The sequence below is a fragment of the Musa acuminata genome, chromosome BXJ2-9 (assembly GCF_036884655.1).
Source record: "Musa acuminata AAA Group cultivar baxijiao chromosome BXJ2-9, Cavendish_Baxijiao_AAA, whole genome shotgun sequence".
Classification (NCBI taxonomy): Eukaryota; Viridiplantae; Streptophyta; class Magnoliopsida; order Zingiberales; family Musaceae; genus Musa; species Musa acuminata.
The window spans coordinates 37,801,924-37,820,293 of record NC_088346.1 but is presented as its reverse complement, the minus strand read 5'-3'; the positions used below and the strand labels follow the sequence as shown (position 1 = coordinate 37,820,293).

The 18,370-nt window shown below is 34.3% G+C and overlaps 1 protein-coding gene across 2 annotated transcripts; it reads left to right on the top strand.

Annotated features, from left to right (window-relative positions):
• The first annotated feature begins 1,559 nt into the window (after window positions 1-1,559).
• Window positions 1,560-16,831, top strand: LOC135623391 (general transcription and DNA repair factor IIH helicase subunit XPB1-like). Of its 2 annotated transcripts, XM_065126311.1 has the most exons (21): window positions 1,560-1,663; window positions 1,794-1,849; window positions 1,926-1,995; window positions 2,085-2,253; window positions 2,332-2,554; window positions 2,657-2,713; window positions 3,100-3,243; window positions 3,320-3,400; window positions 4,466-4,553; window positions 5,985-6,322; window positions 6,883-6,958; window positions 7,051-7,244; window positions 9,570-9,733; window positions 9,828-9,900; window positions 10,348-10,461; window positions 11,615-11,695; window positions 11,820-11,879; window positions 12,231-12,314; window positions 12,398-12,540; window positions 12,633-12,774; window positions 16,488-16,831. In XM_065126311.1, the coding sequence occupies exons 1-20, from the start codon at window positions 1,651-1,653 to the stop codon at window positions 12,727-12,729; spliced, it is 2,325 nt and encodes a 774-aa protein (XP_064982383.1). In that variant the 5' UTR covers window positions 1,560-1,650; the 3' UTR covers window positions 12,730-12,774; window positions 16,488-16,831. The 2 variants fall into 2 exon arrangements, with proteins under 2 accessions (XP_064982383.1, XP_064982384.1); XM_065126312.1 differs by lacking the exons at window positions 11,615-11,695; window positions 11,820-11,879; window positions 12,231-12,314; ... (1 more) ...; window positions 12,633-12,774; window positions 16,488-16,831 and adding an exon at window positions 10,756-10,904.
• Window positions 16,832-18,370: the final 1,539 nt, after the last annotated feature.

Sequence of the window (18,370 nt, the reverse complement as noted above, 5' to 3'; positions counted from 1 at the left end):
CCGAACTTCTGTCGAACTCTCGAACTCCCAACGTGATCACGAACTTGACTCCGACGCAACTCCTGCTGCTTGTCTAACTTTCATCGTAGTTAATCCTGCACACTTAAAACAAAACTTTGATCGAGACAATTAATTCTAAGCAATTAACCAAGTTGTCCGACATGTCATTGGTCCCTCGACGCTTCGTCCGATTCTTCGGTGCATCGTCCTCTCCTGCAGCCTATTGCCCAATCGGCCAGTTGACTCCGCAACTCCGATATCCTTGGCACAATACCCGCTCTTCTTGGCCCGATGCTCGAGTCCACGGCCTGAAGCCTTCTGTCGATATGTCGACCGATCCACCGGCCCGACGTCCAATCTTCTGACATGTTCCTTCGGCACAACATGATTTTTCTGCTTTAATTGTCTCATCCTGATCGAAGCATCCTGCGTCACTGAAAACGCAGATTAAATCATAAACATATATCAAGTAGTTTAATTATCAAAATATGAGATTCAACAATAGTTACACTCATTCTATGTAGCTTACGAGTGTAATCTTTATGTTTTAAGTTTAAGATCCAACCTACAACAAACTCAACTTGCGACTGAGGCAACCCATATTTGACTTGATCTGCAACCAATTTGACCAAATCCGAAAGAATCGATCTAAACCAAACTAAGAACCTAATCGATTCAAACTAGCTCGTAGATAGGCTTGGCTTGAACCAAATCAGTTTTTTTTAATCCAAAGGGGTGTCCGTTAATAAAAACCAAAGGGGTGTCCGTTAATAAAAACCAAATATAGGGGCTCCATTTGATAAATTCTTATTATTGGAGTTTTTTTTATAAATTACCCAAATAGAATGAATCTTACTATTTATAGTCCTCTTTTTACTAACCATAATGTATTATAGCAATCCCTTAAAAATAATAAAATATTATTTTATTATTTAAAATCCTAATATTATCCATTTTAATCTTTTTTTCTACCACACAACCCCTTATTTTATCCTTACCATTGCTCGTCAATGTCATACATTGTCCCCTTATTTTATTCTCACCATCATTGCTCGTCAATGTCGCATATTATCCCCTTATTTTATTCTCATCATTGCTCGTAAATGTCGCATTTCTTTGCTCATCTTCATATGCGAAGAAAAAATTAAAAAAATAAAAAAATAAAAAAAAATAAAAAAATAAAAATAAAAAATAAAAAAATAAAAAATAAAAAATAAAAAATAAAAATAAAAAATTACCAAAGAGACATTTTAAAAATATTAAAAAAATAATTAAGAGTTGAGTATTCAAAACCTTAACTTTTTTTTAAAATATTAGCTAATATAGTTGGTAAAGATCACATAGTTCAAATCTAGTCTTTCTTATTTATCTTTTGTCAAAATAAAAAATAAAACAAATAAATAGTAATATCTAATTTCTCGACTTACGCACTTGTCCACCCCATATTTCAACCTGACGCTAAACTTTGGGCCCGGTGGGGCCAATGTGGTCCCCGGTCCTTCCATGCATTGTGGTGGTCCGCTTGGCGCTCCACCACTATAAAAACTAACCCACTCGGCTCTGTCGTTTTACGGCGTGCTGTCCTCTACATACCTCTCTGATCTCTTCCTCTCGGTCTCAGCTTCGACGAGGAAGACCGCGTCATCGCCAATGGCCGGCGACGGTACGCAACCAATCCCCACTTGATCCTTCCGATATCCTTATTCGATTATTTTTTCTCTGTTTTCTTCCTCAAATCTTTTCTCCTTTTGTTGTTTCTCTCTTTAAATCCCTTTGCTTGAGTCCCGATTTAGGAGAAAGAGGTCGACCGATGAAGAAACACAAGACTTCCTCCTCCTCCTACTCCAAAGTGAGTTCAATCGGTTGATTATGAAACCCTAATTTTGTGCCCTTGTTCCGGAATTCTAATTCTCTTGGTCGAGTAGGCGGTTCATATGATGGAAGAAGAGGACTTTAATGACTATGGCAATGATTTCGACGACGATTCCCGGGACGGTATTCGATATGTGCTAAATAAACGTTTTCTTGGGTGAATTTGCTGATTATTTTTCTGTTGATAATTGTGGAATTTGTGAATGGGTAAGGCGAGAGGGAGATCAAGAAGAGGGATTTCACCCAGCTGGAGCTGAAGCCGGATCACGTGAACAGGCCGCTTTGGGCCTGCGCTGATGGCAGGATCTTTTTGGAAACCTTCTCCCCTCTCTACAAGCAAGCCTATGATTTCCTCATTGCCATCGCGGAGCCCGTCTGCAGGTATTGGGGTTTCGTTTGGAGCGTCAATCTTTTTTAGGCTTATTTGTGCGTCTTCAATCTTGAGATCTTTATTCGTAGGCCCGAATCAATGCATGAATATAATTTGACGCCGCACTCTCTGTATGCTGCGGTTTCTGTTGGTCTGGAGACTGAGACCATCATCAGCGTCCTGAGCAAGCTGTCGAAAACCAAGTTGCCAGCTGAGATAATTGACTTCATCCATGGATCTACTGCCAACTACGGCAAAGTTAAGCTCGTGTTGAAAAAGAATCGGTATTTCGTCGAATCACCATTTCCTGAGGTAATATTTTTCAATTTTGAAGATCCGTAACATTTTTTTGCCTTCTCTTTGCAAATTTTTTTCTTGCTATTGGTGCTAAGAACTTTACATTCATGAATGCAGGTATTGAAGCGATTGCTTAAGGATGATGTCATATCAAAGGCACGGATTAATTCTGAGGTATTTAATAGTCTTTTCTATCTTTAAGATTATTGAATGGAAGCTTGCATTCATGAATTTGTTCAATCATGTCAATATGTAGGTTGTTCCTTATTTCTTTAGAAAACACATATGCATTATTTCTTCATCGGTAGTTAAAAAGAATCATATGCAAGTATGATTCCATTATTTTATTTGGGAATATACAAAATCAGTTCCTTTTTATGGATTTTTCACATGAAAGTAGTGCATGGCTGTATGCTTAGTCAGTCTTGTCAAGTTCCTTCGACACTTTGTAGTTTTGCAGAGTTCTTTTTCAATACATCTTTTTACCTTGTTCTCATTTGCAATACCTTTAAAGTTTAAAATTTCACATCGACTAGAGCTTCTGATAATTCATTCTTTAGGATTTGCATGGTGCTGAGACATTCACAATTAGCAAATCTGTGCGTGAGATACAAGGTGGTCATGAGGACTTGCTGAATGGGGCTGACTTGGCTGCTGCAGCTGAAGAAAAGGAAACTCATTCATTTGAAATAGATCCTGCTCAGGTGCCTTACTTTTATAGCACGAGTATCTTGCTACAGTTGAAACTTTGTCTGTAATGTCATCATTTTCAAATTGCAGGTGGAGAATGTCAAGCAACGTTGCTTGCCAAATGCTCTGAACTACCCTATGCTTGAGGAGTATGATTTTCGGAATGATACAGTGAGTCATATCTCTGTTACAAACTTGATTGAGCTTTTTAAGAATCAAATTAAATTCTAGTGAGTCATATATCTGTTTAAAACTTGATTGGACATTCCAAGTATTTAAATAGTAAGGTGTCAATTTTTTCTGTTTATAACTTGATTAAGAGTACTGGACTGACACAAGCACTCTTCACAATGTCCAATGGATATTGTGTTTATCTTTTTTTAGCTATTTTGTCTTAAACTAACAAAATTTATTCCACTGATGCATACTCTGTAGTCCATAAGCTGATTACGACTGCTAGAAGATTTGGTTTCATAATTAGGACACGTTGACATTCAACTGTCAAAAGAATGTTGCTTGATTTATTTCATACTAGTAGATATAGTTACTTCCACGTACTATCCACATCGGGCACCTCTTCCATGGTTCTGCTTAGTCTTATTAACAGAAAAAGAAAGGGAAGGGGTAAAAAGGCAATTTTCATATGTTTCTGTATGGAAGAGATTAATATTAGGATGCCTGATACTTAAGCAACTGCTAGGAGTTTGGAGAATCAGTTTTTTTGTCTTTCCACTTGTTGCTTAACATATTGAGAAAAAGATGCTGCAATAAGTTGATTTGTTACCATTCTTCTCTTCCATAAAGGCAGGGGTCAAAGAATTATGAAACTATAGGAGAGATACATTTTGCTGTGCCTCCATTTTTGCTTTTGCTCACAGAAGAACAAGAAGCAATATAATAATTTACATCTATAAAGTATTGATATCTTTATCTTGAGTGTTCTACACAGAAATATATTGTACTATCAGTTTGTCTTCTGAAAGTTCCACACTTGAGCAAAAATATTTTTCATAAACTAATTTGCTTCCTAATATGGACATCTCTAAATTGTCATGTAAGTGCAAATTTCTCCACTCTGATTATAGGATGATGTATTTTAGTAGCTTCCTTGAGAGGTATCATTATGCTGTGAATGTTTGGCTTTTTTGGTGAACTCTCCTTTTCCTTGTTTATATGGTATGCCATTATGATTGTTGCACACGTAACTAATGAGGGAAAATTGTCTTCGTCTTCCAGGTGAACCCTGATTTGAATATAGAATTGAAACCTCAAGCCCAACCAAGACCATATCAAGAGAAAAGTCTCAGTAAGATGTTTGGAAATGGTGAGTACTTTTTATCTACATGTCATCTGCACATTATTGTGCTTGTAACACAGCATTGATGTCTGCCTAATTTCCAGATTTATAATAGACTAATAGAGAGTTACAATTATGTGCTATGTATTTCATTGAGGCTTTTGTTTTGCTTGCAATTGTCAGTTGCTCATTATGCACATGAGATGTATCAGGAAATAGCTTTTATGGTTTGAGAAATTTAGTTAAATTTTCTGTTTGATCCTTTGTTTATTTATCTCATACACTTATCTGGAAGTTTACAGTAAAGTACTGTTATCTTCATGATGAACTTTATGTTATCTCATTCTTTGTTTTCATTGCATATTTGGGTAACCAACTCCTGAATATTTGGTCATTGCAAATAATTAGTTGCTAAATACAAGTTCCTCAGCATTATTCCTTCGAACTGCCATCTCTTCCGCACTTCTTGTTTACCCCATCCCTTTATTGTATTTCATGCAAGTCCAAGCCCTTCTTTACCCCATCTCTTTATTGTATTTCTTCTAAGCAGCTTAGCTTGTTGTGGGCAGTTTTTCTGATTGTCTATTTGTTTTCTAGTCATCCTGCTGGGAAAATAAACCATGAAATTCATTTTGGTATTAAATCTGAGAGGATTCCCATTTTTTAATTAAATTATTTTTCAAGTCTTACTTGCAGATAATGTCCCCACATTTTCCCTATGCTTGAAAAATATAAGAAAAAATATTATTTCATTTCTTTCCTCTCTTCTATAATCTTTTTTCACATTATCATTTAAAAAGTCTGTCCCGGTGAATCCTTCCATTGGATTAAAGCAATCAGGAAATTAAAATAGACACTGATTTTCCTGTTGCTTTAGGTTCTCATTTTGTTGAACTTCGGTCAACACTTCCAATATGAAAATAATGTTTAAAAAAAATAATTTGAAATCTGTATTGACAGTTAAGCTTCTAGGCTAAGCACTAATTTTACCAAAACCTCCTTTTTTGGAATGGTAAATTGAAGAATTTGTATTGTTATGTTTATTAGGTGTATCCGATTTGCTCTCATAGTTGTTGTTCCCTATCACATGATATTACTATTTTCAGTCAATAAATTTGAAAACAGTTGCATACTGAAAAAACGTGACTGAGTTTTTCTTGTTAGTTTCCAAAAGATGAAAGATACTGATCATCTAGCTTTCCATGTTGTTTGACATAAAATTTATAGTATTTTATAATTTCATCTGAAGCACCAAATTTTCAAGACAGTCCCATCAAATATGTTACTTGCAAAATGAATGTCAAAATGCCTGCTGAAATCGGGACTTATACTGTGCATATTTTTTCCTCAAGGTTTTACATATAGTTAGTTGTTTAATATCTTCAGATTATGGAAACTGTTAAATCAACTAGTTGAGTATTAACTAATTTTCTTAATTTTTTTAATGGAAAACTGCAGGCCGAGCAAGGTCTGGCATCATTGTACTGCCTTGTGGTGCTGGAAAATCTCTAGTTGGTGTTTCTGCTGCTTGTCGTGTAAAAAAGAGCTGCCTTTGCTTAGCCACAAATGCTGTTTCTGTAGATCAATGGGCTTTTCAATTCAAGCTCTGGTCCACCATCAAAGATGAACAGATCAGTCGGTTCACATCTGATAACAAGGAAAAATTTCGTAGTTTGGCTGGTGTAGTTGTGACCACTTATAACATGGTTGCTTTTGGTGGGAAGCGATCTGAGGATTCTGAGAAAATCATTGAAGAAATACGAAATAGAGAGTGGGGACTACTTCTCATGGATGAGGTATGTTTTCTCTTTTATAAATTTTAGGTGGCATTTGGTTTGTCATTTAAATTAGAGCCAGAATAGGAATCAAAATTGGAAAAATAATGGTTCATGTTTGGCTCATGTACTTTGGAATCTGACAAATCTGGCAGTTGTATAACTATATTTGTTTTGATAAACTAGTTTTGTTTATACTAAGATCTGATGTTTTAACTCTGTTTGTCTACCCAAAAAAGTTATTAGATAAATTAGACATTTAAAATACCCCACAAATTTATTGGTAACCATGAATTTCCTCATCAGTCAGAATTTCAAATACCCCAAAAGGGAAAACTACATTCCCTAAGAACAGAAATTGGTATCCTATTCTTTCAGCTGAACACTGGGAACTGAAAAGTCATTTCAATACCATTTCTAGTTCGAATTATCAAATCTCTAGCTCTAATGACATCTTTAGCCGAGTGGATTTCCAATTGTCCATCCAAACATCATCCATTTGTTTGAACTATGGGAAATTATTTTATTGATACTTCACAAAAATATGATATGCTGGCTCTTGTCCTTTTTTGTTGTTGCAGGTGCATGTCGTTCCTGCACACATGTTTCGTAAAGTTATCAGCATAACTAAATCTCATTGCAAACTTGGGCTTACTGGTCAGTGTTTCTTGTGTATATATATATAATTCTTTCTTTTCTGTATAAGCTTTTTATTTGTTTTGCTGAATTGTCTTTGGTTGTTATTCAAGCAACCCTTGTGAGAGAGGATGAACGCATAACAGATTTGAATTTCCTTATCGGACCAAAGTTGTATGAGGCAAACTGGTTGGATCTGGTAAAAGGAGGATTTATAGCTAATGTCCAGTGTGCTGAAGTCTGGTGTCCCATGACCAAGGAATTCTTTGCAGAATATTTAAAAAAAGAAAATTCAAAGAAAAAGCAGGTTTGTCATTTTCATTAGATATGTGGTAATTAATCTAAATGCGACCTTGTGTGTGGTATCTTCCATACGACTTTTGATGGTTTAATGTGTATTATTATTTTGGTATAGTTCTAGGACTTTTATGTACCAACAATATGTTAACTTTTTATTTCGATATATATATATATATATATATGTATGTATGTATATATGTATATATATATATATTTGACTTCTCATGCCGATTGGGGGCGTTTGTCGGCGGCTTGGCACGTGTCGCCTTGTATCGATGTGTTGAGTGTTGACGGGGCATGTCGATGACAGAAAAAGCCCCAAAAAATTTGAAAAATAGGAAAAAATTAGATTAGGGTTTTTTATTTGAAACTAAATGTAAGTTTACTATAATTTCATTAAAAATCATCTAAATTCGGAAGGAATAGCTGCATGTATCTTTTCTGGGCTTTGAGGAGCTACGTTTTGGCATGTTTTGAACCATCCTTCCATTGATATTGAATTATTTACAAAGATATGACTTGAATTGTTAGAATATGAGTTAACCTTTAAGATTCAAATAAATCAAGTAATAAATAGATTGATCGATGGATATACCTGGTTCTACCATAAAAATGAATGATGGAACTCTACTGGTGGTGGATCGGGATCTTCAATCTTATGTATTTGTATATCAATATGGTATGCTTATCGGATCCAATCCAGAAATTGCTCTTACGACATGTGGTATATAGATACATCATGTACCATTGGTACATCAGTGTGGTGATGATTATAGCTTGAATGTCGTGAACCACACGTGTTCGAGGCAGCTCTTGAGACAAGTATAATTGTGGCATGTATTGGTGCGAAGGTTGGAGAATGCCAGAATTCTACTTTTGCCATTGTCCTACTACATATTATAAGACCGATCAGCCTTGGAAAAGAATGACCAACTATCATCGTACTGTTGTTGGTCTCTCAAAATTGATCCAATCCACAAATCGTAATTTTGTTTGAGTTTAAGATAGTGAAAATGTGTGAATGAAAGAGATGTGAGTGAGAATGAGTTTGAGAGTGTTGAAGAGTGGAAGAGAGTAAAAAGCATTAAAAGGAGGGGAGGAAAGGGTTTAAAAACCCTTTGAATTTGTTCCAATGGTCAAATTGATCGTTGGAAGGGATCAAATCTGAGCTTTTGATCAGTATTAGTCGAAATTCGATCGTTACCGATCAGTATAGGTTAGTAACGGTCAAGTTTCAACCGTGTTGCTCAGTACAGACTTTGTATTGTCTGGTACAAGGCGGTTCACTTGTTGGTCACCTGTTGGACCGGTACGTATCACCCATACTATACCATGTCGAGCGGTACAACAAATCCTATATATATATATGTATATATGTATATATATATATTTATATATATATATACATATTAATGTATATACATATATATTTACATACATACAAATATGTATGTATGTATGTAAACTTATTATATTGGTATAAATGTTTGAGTTAGGCCAAGTAAATTGTAGATATCATGTTAATGTCGTAAAAAGAATCATGGATCCCTAGATCTGATCAGGAAGATGTGATCCTTAAATAGAAGACTGATAATTCATTTTGTGGAAGATTGAAGAACAGGTAATGTAATGCAGGCAACAGGAGTGTTGTGGATGTTACATGATCCTATCCTGCATATTATGGGTGCTTTCTGGTGATGAAATGTGTATTCAATCACATCTTTTGTTATAACCTGAACTTCTGAAAAAATGTAAAGTCGCCTTATTTTCACTTCAAGTGGAACTCTACCATGCTCATGCACTAGCAAGTTGATTTCTTATTGGTAGCAACTTGGTTCCTTTTTAGGTGGAAGTTCTGATGGTTTCTGGATACAGGTAACGATGATCATGGATTTGCAGTCATTGTCCATTCTGGTTTTTCTTGATGTTTAGAAAGGTTTGCTTAGCGGCATTATTGAGGCTATGCAAATTCACAATTTAATTTTTTAGATGTAATTATGCATATGATGATTTGTAGCTTATTTCTAGAGCAGTTTAGTTTATTAAATCACATGTTTGTTGCTGTCTTACGTAGTTTATCAAATCAGGTTTCTGTTGATATCTTAGTCAATTATCTTGATTGGCACATGAGTTTCTTGGATTCAGAAGACAGTCATCATACTCACCTCAAGCAAAAAAGTCCAATCTGATAACAATTTCCCCCCTAAAAGAGACTTAGCTGGATCCATATACTGTCTGGGAGTACCATATTTTGTGATTTAGTTGATACTATCAGTTCAGATCACTATGTTCAGGGTCACCTTTCTTGTTACTTTCATTCTCCTCTTACTAGGCACTCTATGTGATGAATCCAAATAAGTTCAGAGCTTGCGAATTTTTGATTCGCTTTCATGAGCAGCAGCGTGGTGATAAGATTATTGTATTTGCTGATAACCTCTTTGCACTTACTGCATATGCAATGAAGCTGCGCAAGCCCATGATCTATGGTGCAACCAGGTATTTGGGGACTGATGATGTTGTTCTTGTATTTACATTCATTGTCCTTGCTCTTTGTTTCATTATTGTGCATCTTTCCTTTGTTATTTTTCAGCCACAATGAGAGAACAAGGATTCTTGAAGCATTTAAGAATAGCCCTGATGTCAATACAATCTTCTTGTCCAAGGTTTGTGCATTCTGGTCCTGATATTAGTCTATTTACCTTTTCTTTTGATGGGGGGATATTGTTACTTGGAAGTAGAGGTTGTGCCTCAATGGTACATATTGGTCTAATCATATTCGAGCAGTAGAAAAAGCATAGGGGAACCATCTGAAGATTGAATTAGCAAATGCCCGAGTCTCATGTATATTCTTCCTAACTATCAAGTCTGCAAGTAGTTATGGAAGCCTAATGCAGAGTGGTTCACTAATATTTGCCACAGAGCCTGTTTGCATTCTTCATGTGTGAATTAAGGGAAAGAATCCTTGATATCCATGCTTTAATATGCTTAATGGCAACTTTTTTTTCTACAGTCCATGTACTCTCATTGTTTACCTTTTTTTCTTGTTTCATATACAAGTGTCCTTGAATGCACATTTTGACTTCCTAACTGTTCTCTTCTGTCTTATACAGGTTGGCGATAATTCAATTGATATTCCAGAAGCAAATGTGATAATACAGATTTCTTCTCATGCTGGGTCACGGCGTCAGGAAGCCCAACGTTTGGGTCGTATTCTTAGGGCAAAGGTACTTTTGTTGTTGCTAGATGACAAGGAAATGAAGTTAGGATGACCAATTTGTATATGGTGTTTGACAATTCAACAACTTATTAGTAAATTTAGTTTAATTTCATATCTTGAGATTAGAAGTGGACTTGCAACTATTATCTGGCTTGTTATATAAGAGCTCTGATTTGAGCTTGCATCAGCAGGGTTTACATGCTTATATATTGGCTTGTTTGCGTCTTGTCATCAGAATCTATTGAACTCACGTCTTGGACATAGCTTTTGTTTATTTGTGTGTCTTGAATTTGTCTTCCAGGCAATTCAGACCTAATGGCACTAGAGCAATGAATTTATTAACTTGGCTTTTAAGTTGGGCAAGTGGAATCCAGATCAAGCTGGTGAGCTTCAAAGCTACAAGGGCTGTTATTAGCTGGACAGGGAAAGCCCTAAAATACTTAGAAGAGCAGATCAACATGAGTATCATGTGATTATCATCTAGCATTCAATGGACTATGGCTTCCACCTTGTGAAAATTCATTTTCAACATGTTTGGGTGAATAAGAAGTTACAGTTTTGTGTTATTGGACTTCTACAACATGATGAAATCAGAAATAAACACTTCTTACTGTAGCTTTCAACTAATTATCTTTAAATATTTTTATTTATACAACTCAAGGTCACGATCATCTGAATATAATGAGAGTTATATATCTCCGGATCTTTCATCTCTTCTTTTTCTTGTTTGATCTAACATTCTGAATGCAACTAAGACTGACGAGCATATCCATGCAACATCATGTCAATCTGCTTAAATTTTAGTGAAGCATTTACATTTACCTGAACTCATTTTCTTGTATTTACCTGGTATGATTCTTTTGATTCTAGAATTTCTGAATTATTTGAAACAATGTTCAGAAATATAACTTGTCATAGACATATCTATGTCTATTCTGTTCTTTTGTTATTAGATGTAATCATAATGGGTTGGTATACTTTACACTTTACCATTGGATATCATCATTTATTAGTCATATGTTCAATGGTAGATTTGTTTTGCCTTATAATGTTCTTATCTTGTATGGTGCGCTTGTCATTTCACCTTTTTGATTGAATTTTTAAGGTGTGTATGTTGAATTTGCTTTTGTTCAAGTGTTTGATGTTTACTGTATACATAGGGCCGACTTCAAGACAGAATGGCAGGTGGAAAAGAAGAATACAATGCCTTTTTCTATTCCCTTGTTTCCACAGATACACAGGTTTGTTTGTTTTTTCCTTTTTCTTTTGTTTTTTTGCTTCTCTTGGTCACTGGCTTAAGTTATGGAGCAGTCATGGATTATTTGGTTATGATTTATTAATAATTGGTCTTTCTACTTGTTACAGGAGATGTATTACTCTACTAAAAGGCAGCAATTCTTAATTGATCAAGGATATAGCTTCAAGGTGGTACCCACCCCACCCACCCCCCCCTAAAATAATCTATTTTCATGTTTGTAGAGGCTTACAAATGTCAAAACTTATTTGTCTGTGTCCTTGATCTCCAGCTTTGATTTGCATCTTTTCGTCTGATTCACAAAGGGCACAATATCAAGTCACCACCTTTTATTTGTGTTATATCTTCTTCAATGCTGAGCTAAATATTTAGTAGTATCTTTGTTGATTTTTCAGAATGCAAGACAAAATTCTTCAATTTGGTATAATTGCATGTATCGGTTTTTGTTTATCCTTCGGTTTTCTTGACCTGTTGATTGAATTGAGATTCTATATAATCAATGGAAACTATGACTGTTGCAGGTAATCACCAGCTTGCCGCCTCCTGATTCAGGCGCTGAACTCAGCTATCATAGCCTTGAGGAGCAAATTGAACTACTAAGCAAGGTATTTTCAATGACTCTCTGGTTAAAGATCAATGCTTTACAATTTAATATTATAAATATTAATGGCAAATTTTTTTATGACAGGTACTGAATGCGGGGGATGACATGGTGGGTCTGGAGCAGTTGCAAGAAGATGCAGATGATATTGCTAATATTAAAAGCAAACGCTCTGCAGGATCAATGAGTGCTTTCTCCGGAGCGACTGGGATGGTGTATATGGAATACAGGTATACCTTCTTATCCTTTTTCCTTTAGTACTATTTATTAAATTTTGGAATTGTTGATCTTATCAATGAGTTTTCTTGTTGCTAATTTTTAGCACTGGGAAGGGCAAGCAGGCTGGGCATGGTTTGAAAAGTAAACCAAAGGATCCCTCAAAGAGACATGTATTGTTTAAGAAGCGATTTGCCCCTTGAAACTGCATACAAAATATAAATGGCTGAACCTGGCAAACATAAATTGTGAGTGAAAATTGCAATTTTACTATTATGTGTATTAAGCAAGTTTAGTTACCTGTATGTGGTACTTTGCTTGATAGTGCTAATTTTATCTTTTTAGAATGAGTTACCAACTCTTTTGAAGCTTTTAAGAACTAATATTTAATTCAATTAACATAGAATCTGATTTTTTTAAAAACCGTTTGTTGTTTGCTTTAGGGTGACTTGTATTATTGTTATCATAATCAGGATTTAAATCTTGTTCCAAAACCTAATTTGATCTTTTAGCTGACTAGTAAACTATCAGCATGGTTGGGCATATGACGTGTCAGTAGACCCTTGAGCTGACTGGTTTTGGTTTGTCCAGGAGAGGAGGGAACTATTGAACAAGACAGAAAGGATTTGACAGTGGGGAGGAGGCAGAGGGTAAGAGAAATGAAAGAGAGTTGTAGAGACAGACCGAGAGACAAAGAAAACGAAGAATTGATAGCTATTATAAGAAAAAAAGATATTGGTGCTGGTCTCTTACTGTCTTGTTCACTAGGCATACTGAGTTTATCAAATGGTACAATCCAATGATTGAAATTTCGTACTGTACTGGAGTTTTAAGGTTTGCTTGGTATAGTACAATACTGTGTACTGAGCACTATGCCAGGGCATACCGAGCGGTACACCTAAATTTAGCCATAATATCTTCTGAAAATTCCTGAAAATAAAGAAAAATGTTAGGATAGGGTTTTTAAATTAGAAATAAATATAGTAATAATATAAGTTTAGCAAAATCAATGTAAATTAGGTAAGAATAGTATTACAAATCTTTTTCGAACTTTGAGAAATGATCTTATGCAAGGTTCGTATTTCGATCCGTTATGGATTATGATCTAATATAAGTTAAATTACGATGAAATCATCATTAGATACACTAATCACATGATTAACATAGTTAATTACTCATTAATTACTTTTTTTTCAACATTATAAACATGTCAAATACCCTAATAGGTAATAAAAACATTGAATTGGTATAAAGTCGATCAAATTTTGATTAAATCATCATTAAAATGATTAATCGTAGCATACAATAACTTTAATAAAACCTAATTAAACTTATTTTACTTTCATAAATATCTTTCAATATTTAATATGCATGAAATATAAATATTTTACTTATTAAGTATATAATTTTGAATTAATTAATATTAAACACACTAATCATAATATTAAAGATCTTAATTACTCTCTAATTAAAAAAAAAGAATACATACCTCTTGTTTTGAAAGTTCTTTCTCTTAATCTTTCTAAATTAGTCTCGATTCAATTTATAAATCATTGTTTTGTAGAGCTTAGGAGAGTGTAAATGTGAGAAGTTTAAGACAGTTTAAAAGAGTATGAGAGTGAAGTGGAGTGAAATAGGAGAGAAGATGAGTTTAAAAACCCTATGAGAAAGGGCTCCAACGGTCAATTTGAATGTTGGAGAATTGTTATCGATCGGTAACAGTTGATTTCAACCGTTATCGAGCGATAATGGTCGAAATCTATCGTTATTGAGCTGTGTCGGGCGATAACGGTCGAAATTTCGACCATTACCGCCCGATATAACCCCGTATCATCCGATATGGGGCGATGTTAAGCATTTCGTCCGATAACGAGCGGTCCACATACCAGTATGCTGTTGGACCGGTACGTACTTCCCGTACCGGTATGGTATTATTCGAAACTGTAAACCTTGTTTCAATCCATAGTGGACTAGTTTAAGTGAAATTGTTCAATCTGCATCTCAGTTGGCTGTTCGACTGGTAATACCAGCTCGTATCAACCAGTGAATTTGCTATTTTAAACCATGATTGTTACAATGTTGAACTGATTTAAATATATTTAAGGAGAGTATGGATACACCAGTCAAGTAAATTGAGTGGTGATTGATCCATGGAAAAATAGAGGACATCAAATAGTTGGGACCTTGTGTCTTTTTGTTGTACTTGAAGGTTATCCTACTTTTCTCTTTTAGCCACTGAGATGATTTCTATAGTTGTGATGGTAAAAATTGATTCCTCTGCACTAAACATGTTGTAAAACCCATGTTTGTGGAGAATGGTTTTGTGTACGTGCCGATACTATCCATGACCTTCAAATTCAGCTTGTGCTTTTGCTTGATTTGTATATTATATATATATGCCATTGTCAAATTATAACATACAGGTACACATTAAGAACTTTGCTTGTTTATGAAAAATGTTGTGTATTCATTTTGTACCCAGTCCTAAGCTTAGAGAAAGGAGGATTGTATCAGATTAGCTAATAACTGATGCAAAATTGTCAGATCAAACAAGAACTTGAACCTTTACTGATAGATGTTAGGCTAGGGTGTCTTAGGCCAGTGACATGTGGCATTATCACTGTTGACATTCTTCAAAGGGAATAACCATGTGGGCTAGGATGTCGAGTGGAAATGAGCTGTTGGAACCTTATGCATGTACACTGTAACAAAGGGTTCAAATATTATTTTGGATTGCTCCAGAGCATGGATTAACAGCAAGCTAATATTGGCAACTTTTGATTAGGAACTCCTTAAGAGAAGGAATGAGACTGGTAGATGTAATGTTTTCAAGAATAAAATATAATTTGCTTGCAGAACCTTGGTACGAAAAAGGTTGACAAAACTGGAATTATTGTGGTAAACAGGAAAGGAAAATAATATAAGATCATTCTCTGTAAGATTAAAATAAAATATTGTAGATGTTAACAGACAATGTGGAAGAATTTCTTATTGAAAATTGTTTTAGGTGAAATGATAATAATATTTTTGCCTGTTCCCATAAATAATATATTGTAAGTTTAAAATAAAACTTTTCTGAAAATTTATATGACATAAAATGTGAGAAACATGGATATAATGAATATGAAAAAGGATGAAACAGAAGATATGATTTGAGATTTTGTTTTATCTTTGATCTTACAATTTTCAATAAACAAGTCAAAGCTACCACCTATCAAATATGAAAGGTTAAAATTAGTCAAACGGTCATCTTTCTTATTAGGAATACATATTGTCACATGCAAACGCTCGAAAGCTAATTTTAATGACCTTTAGTTCACAACATTGATTAAGAGATTGAAGTTGGGTAATGTCAAATGTCAAACAAAAATTTGGACGCTAAGGAATGATTATGACATATCACTTCGACAAAGCTCAAGAGGAGGTGAACCTTGGGTCTGGCCATAAACAGTTGGGAGCAGTAATTAATTATTGTAGTTGCTGTTGCTACTTTAGGCTAATGCTTGTTGAAACATGCTATTGTAGTTTAGTTTGTTTATCTTTCTTTCCATTTTGTACACTATATGTATCTGAGCGTTATTCTGTGACGGTAAATTGTATTAGTGTAAATTAGAGTCAAATCAATTGTGGGTTTGTAAGTCAATGACAATTCATTTAGTAGCTGTTCTGTATCCTTTCTCATAGCTAATTACTTCATAAATTGTGCTTATTATCAGCCATTGCTCTGACCTTTCATTCTGGTTAATTCAACCTTTGGGTTCTCTTCAGATGTCACATTTAGTTATTTATTTCTTTACTTGAGAAATAATTGCTCTCTTGAGTGGGAAATTAGTGCACATTAGCATATGAGACAATACCTTGTAAAGATCTGATCAATTGCAAGAGTTTGATAATTCCTAATTAAAATATTTAGAGAGGTTGTTTAAGCAGTGGTTAACAGCACTCTTTAACGTGGTTTCAGTAGCTGTAATCAAATTGGTAACATCTACGGTTCCGCAGAATTTTGAAGCAAGTTTGGAGTAGAGAACCACCTGAGCAGTTCTGATACCAGCGCAAGTATCTTTATTTGATATGGATAAACACCTGAGCTTGGACAAACTGAAGATATCTACTTCAATAGATGAGACGTGCAAAGAATAGACTAGGCATGGTGCTCTCCGGAGAATCTTGCTATAGAATTTGGCAGCTTTATCTGTAAGAGTTCCGTCAAGGTGAGTGGTGTATGTGACATTTGAGTTGTTACCATCTATGTATGTGAATCTGGATATAAGGTTTCGGAAGCTTTACCCTTTATGCTGTATGCAATTTAGACCAATGGTTCTACCACTCTAATTGATGATATCCCGCACTGATAGTTTGGGGTCAGCATACGAAGGTTGTTTCGTTCTGTTGGCAGCCATCACTTCCAAATACATTAGTTTTTTATTTTAATTTGTGTGCCTATGTTGCAGAAATTTTCTTTGGTTTTCTCAAGTCTTTTGTTTCATTCTATTCGCAGCCTATGAATCATGGGTTACCTTTTCTTTCCTCTTTTCTGTGATATAAATCCCTAAACCTTTAGGAAAAACTAGAACACATTTGGGCAATTTACCTGAAAAACTATTCACTATTTTCGTTTTATCAAATGATGTCTTTCTATTAAAAAATTACTAGGTGTGTTATTTTGAATGGATAGATATCTTCATTCATTTTGTTAAATGACGTCATTTTCTTTTGTTTTTTTTGAACCGGTTTGATCTGGTTCAACAAAACTTTAGATTATTTGTTGTAGTTCTCCAAATTAACCCAAAATGTCTTCACTATTTACGCTTTAATCAAATGATGCCCCTCTATTTGATGGTTTCCTTTATTAAATAGATGTCTTCATTTATGTTAAATTGTTTGGTTTTCATTATAGATTATATATAATTTGTTTTTTTTGAACAATTTGGTCTGGTTCAACAAAATTTTAGATTATTTATTATAGTTCCCCAAACAAACCTGTGTTATCCTTCTCATAATGAAATAGGATCTAGTAATGAAATAAGATTGTCCAATGTGCTTGTTGTTGGTTGTTGACCTCATCCCAGCTGTAGTAGTTGCCTCTTTGTCGCTGCCCCTTAGCTTCTTCTTTTCTCCTCCTTGGTTGTCGTTTTGTACATTCTTTTTTTGGTTCCCCTTCTTCCCCATTTACATAATATATTTCAAAACGTACGATAGATAATTATCATAAAATAAAAAAATCATAATTGGTGTTACAATCATATTATAATGATAATGTGAAAGTTTGATATCATTTCCTTTAGAGGAAGTAGATCTATTATATTTGAAAATAAATTAGAATACACTTGTATATATAATCTACCAATTAGATGAATAATTATCCTAAGTTCATAAAAAAATAAAACATTACAATTTGATTTAGTACATATGTTAGTGGTAATGTATAAATTTGAGGCCATTTGGAGGATGTTTAGGCAATGTATTCCAAAACACCAAATTCAATAAATTATTGTCTTAAAATCATCCTAAAAAAGAGACAGTAGGTGTTAGAATTGTATTCTAATAGTAATATGAAAGTGTGAGGTAGTTTAACTGAAGCTCATCTTTATAGGAACTAGGAGTATTTTGAAGTTCATCTTTACAGGAATTAGGAGTATTTTTGTAGTGTTTTGGATTGATCCAAAAGTACCTATTTATATTAGCCAAAAGATATAGTATAATTTTTTAAATAATAAAAAATTATTATATCTCAATAAATATTTTCACCCTCATATAATTATTTTAATCTAAATTTTATCTTTTGTTTCAACTAATCATAATTATTTGAATTAATCTTATCGGTCTCGTTTTGATCCTTTCCTT